The sequence below is a fragment of the Temnothorax nylanderi genome, unplaced genomic scaffold, assembly GCF_030848795.1.
Source record: "Temnothorax nylanderi isolate EJ_2023f unplaced genomic scaffold, tnyl_v1.0 TNYL_tig0023_pilon, whole genome shotgun sequence".
Lineage (NCBI taxonomy): Eukaryota > Metazoa > Arthropoda > Insecta > Hymenoptera > Formicidae > Temnothorax > Temnothorax nylanderi.
The window spans coordinates 623,402-631,276 of record NW_027249085.1 but is presented as its reverse complement, the minus strand read 5'-3'; the positions used below and the strand labels follow the sequence as shown (position 1 = coordinate 631,276).

Below are 7,875 nucleotides of genomic sequence, written 5' to 3'. Positions count from 1 at the left end.
GAGCACCTCGTCGACGGTTGCGTCGCGGTAACGTGGAACGTCGCTGCTGCGGGCCAATTGCTTCCCTAGCAACCCATCCGTTCGCCCGCCTGCCCACCCGCCTGTCCGCCCGTCCGCCAGTCCGTCCGTCCGTCCGTCTGTCTGTCTATCTATCCTCTCCTCTCGTCCGTCGTCCGTCCGTCCCCGTTCGGGCCCGTTGCGGAGTCAGTGGATTGTGGCGTGCGTACAGCCGGACGTTCACTGGGTGAGATGTGCCTGCCCGTCCGTCGCAACTGCGTCGCGGGGCCTGTCGTCGGACGGCGCGACAGCGTGAAAATGGCGGTGTGAAGAGATGGCAGGACGCAGATCGACGCTGTCGAATGCGGCGGACTCGCTGCCGGGATCGGGCAGCGGCAGCGGCAGCGGCGGCGGTGGCGGAGGCGGAGGCGGAGGCGGTGGAGGCGTCGGCGATCCGCTACGCGAACTCTTCGAGGCCTGCAAGACCGGCGATCTCGCCAAGGTGAAGGCGTTGGTCAACCCGAAGACGGTCAACGCCCGCGACACTGCCGGACGCAAGTCCACCCCCCTGCACTTTGCAGCTGGTGAGTGTCTCGGAGACACGAGACCCGTCCTTCGATCTCCGCTTTCCTCGTTCCCAGCCGTTAGTGTCGTTACTGCTCGAATCGCATTCTCGAGGGATCCCGAGGTCCTCGTAAACACGTGGATTTGGGTGGCCGAGGGAGGTTAACGAGCCAGCGAGTCACGTTCAGCTGATCGCGACTCGTCGAGTGGAGCTGTCAAGTGGTAATCGTGTGCGATGACTTCCTCAACATCGACGCATGATTATTGTTGAGAGCCCACGTGACAGAGTCTTGAATGAACGTGTGGAGTTTTTTTAAATGAGGATCGGGAAAGATAAAGAAATACATTTTGAATAGGTTATTGAAAGATATTTGTTAACTGCAACTTTTTGACGTTGAGACGTTACTCCGTTTAGGAAAACCAACATTTTTACTGACTTTTTTTAATTAGCAATTTGTGTTGTAATATTTTCAGGATTATTGTAAATGTATAACTGAGTTGAGAAATAGTTCAAACTGGAATATATAATTATATTGAATAAGTAATTCATATCTTTGTAACAAAAATGATTATATTAGTGCTGTTCAATAAGGAAATTTTTATGAATTTTGAACACGTAGGAACTTGTTATAACTTATTATAGAGCTTAACGAATTTGACAGGTATGATTACGTATGTGATTTAACTGCTTATAAGTATGCATAAATTTTTCATCATTCTTATCTCACTACTTTGTTGATCTTTTGTATTTTATAGTTTTTTTATGCCTAGTTATGTAAAATGTATATATTATTTTATTTTTAGAGGCTATTATAAAAATATTAAAAATGTTACATAGTACTTAAAAATTTCTCGTAGGATATGGTAGGAAAGACGTTGTAGAATTTCTTCTGTCTGCCGGTGCGTCGATCCAAGCACGCGACGATGGTGGTCTACATCCGTTACACAATGCATGTTCCTTTGGACATTGTGATGTTGTGAGATTACTCTTAGAAGCAGGAGCGAGTCCAAATACGAGAGATAATTGGAATTTTACGCCTTTGCACGAGGCAGCGATCAAGGTGCTTATTTTGTACATTTTACTTATGCATAAAGTTACTTTTCTTTGTCTGATGCTAAGAGCGGAAGATGGAAATGGTGTCTAACTTTTTCATCTTCATTTGTACTTGACAGGGTAAAATAGACGTATGTATTACTCTGCTACAGCACGGAGCAGATGTAAACATTAGGAATACAGAAGGAAAGACTGCATTAGAAGTAGCAGATGTCTCTACAAAACCGGTACTGACAGGAGAATATAGGAAAGATGAACTCTTAGAAGCGGCTAGATCTGGAAACGAAGAGCGATTGTTGCAGTTGCTAAATCCTCTTAATGTCAATTGTCACGCCAGTGACGGAAGAAGATCTACGCCTTTACATTTGGCGGCTGGATATAATAGATCTAGAGTTGTACAGATTCTTCTTCAGAATGGCGCAGATGTGCATGCCAAGGATAAAGGGTTAGTATGTGTGGACACATTCAACTTATAGATTAATATATAATAAGATAAAACAGGTTTCGTTTCTCATTTTATTCTATTCATAGTATTTGCTTTTTATTTCCATTTTATTCACTGTGGTCTTTACCATTCAAGCCATATATCAAAATCCATTGTAATTTCCTAATTGATTCGTTTACAGAGGTCTCGTGCCGCTTCATAACGCTTGTTCGTATGGTCACTTTGAAGTAACCGAGGCACTTCTGAAGCACGGTGCCGCCGTTAACGCCAGTGATCTCTGGACATTCACTCCATTGCACGAAGCCGCGAGTAAGTCCAGAGCAGAGGTTTGTTCCTTGCTATTGAGCGAAGGCGCGGATCCGACGCAATTAAACTGCCATAGTAAGAGCGCCATTGACGTGGCACCGACTCTTGAATTACAAGAAAGACTAGCATGTGAGTTCTGAGCGCATTTATCGTACTTTCTATTGTTATCGTTCGATTCGTAAACATTATAATCGAGCATATTTTACAATCAATGTCTAATGCATGATTTACAGACGAATATAAGGGTCATTGCCTACTGGACGCCTGCAGGCAGGCAGATCTTACTAAGCTTAAAAAGTATCTGTCCCAGGAGATTGTTAATTTCAAACATCCTTACACCGGCGACACACCGATGCATTGCGCAGTAGCGTCACCATATCCGAAGCGAAAGCAAGTTATCGAAGCCTTGATTCGAAAGAATGCTGCCATGAATGAAAAAAATAAAGACTTCCTTACGCCGCTTCACATAGCGACCGATCACTCGCATTACGACGCGATGGACATATTACTGCGGCATAATGCGAAAGTCAACGCGCTAGACGGCTTAGGACAAACTGCACTGCATAGGTATCTTTGTTCTGGAAATCCACTTGTTTCAATTTCGCCGTAAGAAATGAGTGAGTCAGTTTTAATATTGTTGGTTCATAATACGTCAATTAATTATTTCCTTACTAGGTGTGCTAGAGAGGATAACGTACAAGCTTGCAGAATACTCTTGTCGTATAATATCGATCCTTCGATAGTGTCCCTTCAGGGGTACACCGCGGCACAAATTTCCGCCGAGAATGTATTGAAAATATTGCAAGGTAAGTTACTTGATCCGATTTCGCAATTTATTTTGGGGGAATATTTTCATTTTTATGTTTAACTCCATAGATCCACCGAATGGAACCGACGATGTGGAAGCGCAACTCTTGGAGGCGAGCAAATCGGGCGATCTTGCTGCAGTAGAAAGAATTTTGCAGGCCAATCCACATGCTGTGAATTGCCGTGATTTGGACGGAAGGCACTCGACTCCACTGCATTTTGCAGCGGGTTTTAATAGAGTGCCGGTTGTAGAGTATCTATTAGCACATGGCGCAGATGTACATGCCAAAGATAAAGGGTAATTAATTCAATATTAATGCAATAGAATATGAGTCCATTAATTACTTAATATATAATTTCTTATTAGTTTCTCTTTAATGTTCCATAATTCAATATTTATCTTTATGTGTGATTTACGATACTTTTGATAACATTGCATGTTATATTCATTTTGATATAGTGGGTTGGTTCCTCTCCACAACGCTTGCTCTTACGGTCACTACGAGGTTACGGAATTATTAGTAAAACACGGGGCGTCCGTGAATGTTGCCGATTTGTGGAAATTTACGCCTCTTCACGAAGCCGCCGCCAAGGGCAAGTACGAAATAGTCCGATTACTATTGAGACACGGAGCGGATGCCACTAAAAAGAACAGAGATGGTGCGACGCCACTAGACTTGGTAAGAGATGGTGATCAGGACGTAGCGGATCTCTTACGTGGAAATAGTGCTCTTCTGGATGCGGCGAAGAAGGGTAATTTAGCCAGAGTTCAGAGACTGGTTACGCAAGACAACATCAACTGCCGGGATGCCCAAGGACGCAATAGTACTCCATTACATTTAGCTGGTAAATATATCAAATATAATATTTGAGGTCAAATAAAGAGATTATGTACATTTATCAAGAAGTGGCAATGTTTTGTATTTATACATAAACTGCGCTTTTCTTAACACAGCGGGATACAATAACTTGGAAGTGGCTGAATTCTTGCTTGAACGTGGAGCCGATGTAAATGCGCAAGATAAAGGCGGCCTTATTCCCCTGCATAACGCGTCGAGTTACGGTCATCTGGATATTGCAGCCTTGCTCATTAAATACAATACTGTGGTGAACGCGACTGATAAATGGGGATTTACACCACTGCATGAAGCTGCGCAAAAGGGTCGAACGCAGTTGTGTGCCCTTTTGCTTGCTCACGGCGCCGATCCCTTCCTGAAAAATCAGGAAGGACAGACTCCAGTGGATTTGGCCAGCGCGGACGATGTAAGATGTTTGTTACAAGATGCTATGGCTTCTCAGCAAATTGTTCCATCGGTACCGTCGGGTAATATGGTGAACAGTGCTGGTGGCAATTCTATTAACAGTAGACCGCCTAGTATCGTATCTGGTAAGTAGAACTGTAGATATACATATACACAGATGATATATTTATTCTTATTATATATTTTTTATTCTTTTTTTTTTTTTAGTTCCTGTTACACCGCCACCGCCCCTCACTCAAGAAACAGTCATTATGCCATCTGGCGCAGCCATGACTCTATGCGTGCCATTGGCTCGCCCGACGTCGTGTCTGAGTCCAATGCCACCGAGCGAGCCATGCTCTGAAAAAGAATCCAAAGATTTATGTAAAGAACACAACGGTACCATCACCACCGTCGCTGGTTTCCTGCAGAGTCTCGGTTTGGAGCACTTACTCGAGCTGTTCGAACGCGAGCAAATCACTTTGGATATACTGGCGGAAATGGGTCACGAGGATTTGAAGCAAGTCGGAGTGTCGGCTTACGGTTATAGGCATAAATTAATTAAAGGTATGGATAAGCTGCTGAACACAGCAGCGGGCTCCCTTTGGCAGCCTTCCATAAATCCTGGGACATTGTTAGTGGATTTATTAACAGAAGACAAAGAATTCTTGGCTGTTGAAGAAGAAATGCAAAGTACCATTAGGCAACATAGAGATAACGGCCATTCTGGTGGTATCTTCTCTCGATATAACATAGTTAGAGTACGTATTTAATTTATCGAACGTAATGTAGCAACTGACATTGCTTTTATTGACAGTTTTGTAATTAAAAACATTTTATGCAGATACAAAAGGTTCAGAATCGCAAGTTGTGGGAGCGTTATGCTCATAGGAGACAAGAAGTAGCTGAAGAAGTCGGTGCTGCCGCTCCCGCGTCTCCTAGCACCGGACCTAGGGGTACTCCTAGTTCAACTGTATCACAGGCGAACGAGAGAATGTTGTTCCATGGCAGTCCATTTATAAACGCTATCGTTCAGAAAGGCTTTGATGAACGACATGCGTATATCGGTGGAATGTTCGGCGCCGGCATATATTTCGCGGAGCACAGTAGCAAGAGCAATCAATATGTCTATGGTATATGCGGTGGTACCGGATGTCCCGCACATAAAGACAGAAGCTGTTACATTTGCCACAGGTAGGTGGAAGAAAATTAAGAAAATTAAATGTTCATAGTAGACAGAGACTTTCACGACAGGTTTCTAAGATATTAAAAATTTATCAGTAGCAACAGCTTTCACCATTGACATACATTAAATTTATTGATGCATTTTTCTTTTTCTATTTCTTCTTTTTATCTTTAAAAGTACTATCTTGGTCTTCTGTTATTAAAACGTTTTTGTTTAAAATTTTTTAGACACTTACTGCTCTGTAGAGTTACGCTCGGCAAGTCGTTTCTACAATTTTCGGCAATGAAAATGGCACATGCCCCTCCCGGCCATCATAGCGTTATGGGTAGGCCATCGCAAGGCGGTTTGGTGTTCCCCGAATATGTTGTCTACAGAGGCGAACAAGCATATCCGGAGTATCTTATCACATACCAAATCGCAAGGCCTCAACAGGAAAGCGGCGGTAGCGATGGCGTTGAGGAACGGTGATCGGAAGAGCCGGGCCCCGCGGCGCGATTGCGCAGCCTCTGTTGCTGTCAGAGGCCGAGGGCATGCGGCGCATTGTCGCGGACATAGAATTCAAACTGCTTCGGACTTGATTTGTTTAACATCAGTTCTTCCATTTTTAACTGACTAAAATAGAATTTGAGAAAGTAACAGTGCGTATGTACGTATGTGTGTCTACGTGTGTGATCGAAATATGCAGAATATTTTATTCCAAAATAATATCCAATCTTACTAAAAGGAAGATGACCATTGTAATAGCTTATTTCTAGCATTTAAACACGATATTATTCGAGATCGTTTCAAACGTCAGATGATGGTAAGGGATGTATATTAATCGTGATGTATATATTGATATCGATACGGACAGTGCGTCTCTTACATCAAATTTGATGTGTCGACTAGAGCGTGTTCCTAGGATTAGTCAGTATTAAAGGAAATTACAACATATTCGTATACACATCTGTATACGTATGAAAGAATTAATTTATATTAATACATGTTTCAATTTAAAAGAGGTAAAGGTGAAAGCAAATTTTGATCTTGAAAGTATACAAAATCATCGAAGGAAAAATGTAATTTACTCACCGTCTCACGAATAATAGCTTGTATAAATTAAATTTATCTATTTGATATGTACATTATAGGTAAAGTCTGCAATGTGATGAAATATATATTTATATGTACAAACAAATGTTTTTTTTTTAATACGAAATAATATAGTCACAATTATTATAATATTTTTCTGCATTAAAAATAATTTTGTGATTTTATTTTAGCAAGCGCAAATCCAGCTAAGAAACATACATTTGCCATGCGTTGTATTACTCTTCAAGTAGTATACGAAGGTTTTTATTCAGTTGATATAATTACAGATACAGATCTTTTGCATTTCGGACTTTACTTGCGATGTGTATAAACTTATATAACTTTAGTATAAGTATTGTAATATATAAATAATTTAATTATCTGCTCTTTAATAGTTCATAAACATAATCAATGGGGTTCCTATAATTCGATAGCTTTCAAACGCTGTATAGTCTTTTTTTACCGAGATGAGATAATAGCTATTTTATTAACATTGATCTGTTTCTCGGAAAGGAAGATATCGGGTGATATTCGAATCGCAGTTAAAAGGAAAACTCGTGTGCATTATCAATGCCGGGTGACATAGTTGTGCAAATTATTATGACAGCGATTGAACTATTTATAAATGGACATGAATATAGTTAAATTAATTTGACTTCGGGATACGTAACATCGTTTAAAAGATAATTTTTTAAGCGAGTTCGAACGGAAGATATCAAAGACATTTTCTGATCTCATTAAAAAATGCCGTCTTTAACGTCCTCGCGTTCACGACACTTTTAAAATTATTTCGTCATAGTTATAAAGAGAAAGAACTATGCAAATATGTGTACAAGAATAATACGACTGTGTGTAGATAGCGGGGAAAACGAACACCATTTACAACTACAATTACTATAGTCTTAACACTTATTCTCGGTGATGGTGATCTTTTTTTTTGCGTTTTTATAGGATGTTCACTTTAAGCCAAGTGCTACCGATTGTCTGTGACTGGACTAGACACGGACTAGCAGCCAATGACTTCTCCGCGCGCTGTTGTATTTGCTGTAAAAGCTGCAGATTACAATATTTTCATGTAAGACAGATATGCAGCATAGTCGGAGTAATACTGAAGTGCGTACATATTACCACTGTGTTCTAATTGTAAGAGAACGAGAGACTTATAAAAAAAAAAAAAGAACAATGATTTTCTTTAATTGTTAAT

General features: G+C 41.1%; 1 protein-coding gene across 3 annotated transcripts; it reads left to right on the top strand.

Annotated features, from left to right (window-relative positions):
- The first annotated feature begins 331 nt into the window (after window positions 1-331).
- On the top strand, window positions 332-7,874 carry Tnks (tankyrase). Of its 3 annotated transcripts, none has more exons than XM_071700673.1 (12): window positions 332-581; window positions 1,420-1,622; window positions 1,768-2,060; window positions 2,242-2,495; window positions 2,600-2,933; window positions 3,042-3,172; window positions 3,243-3,471; window positions 3,634-4,019; window positions 4,129-4,560; window positions 4,643-5,175; window positions 5,259-5,608; window positions 5,828-7,874. In XM_071700673.1, exons 1-12 carry the CDS (start codon window positions 332-334, stop codon window positions 6,066-6,068), a joined length of 3,636 nt encoding a protein of 1,211 aa, XP_071556774.1. In that variant the 3' UTR covers window positions 6,069-7,874. The 3 variants fall into 3 exon arrangements, with proteins under 3 accessions (XP_071556774.1, XP_071556773.1, XP_071556772.1); XM_071700672.1 differs by having other exon boundaries at window positions 1,735-2,060; window positions 3,051-3,172; XM_071700671.1 differs by having other exon boundaries at window positions 1,735-2,060.
- The last annotated feature ends 1 nt before the right edge of the window (window position 7,875 follows it).

What these genes read in the sequence shown, in the direction of transcription:
- Tnks (XM_071700671.1), top strand. Translation starts at nt 332, where the DNA reads ATGGCAGGACGCAGATCGACGCTGTCGAATGCGGCGGACTCGCTGCCG. An exon ending in TGCACGAGGCAGCGATCAAG is followed by an intron (nt 1,623 to 1,734) that starts GTGCTTATTTTG and finishes TGTACTTGACAG; the next exon opens with GGTAAAATAGACGTATGTAT. An exon ending in ATTACAAGAAAGACTAGCAT is followed by an intron (nt 2,496 to 2,599) that starts GTGAGTTCTGAG and finishes CATGATTTACAG; the next exon opens with ACGAATATAAGGGTCATTGC.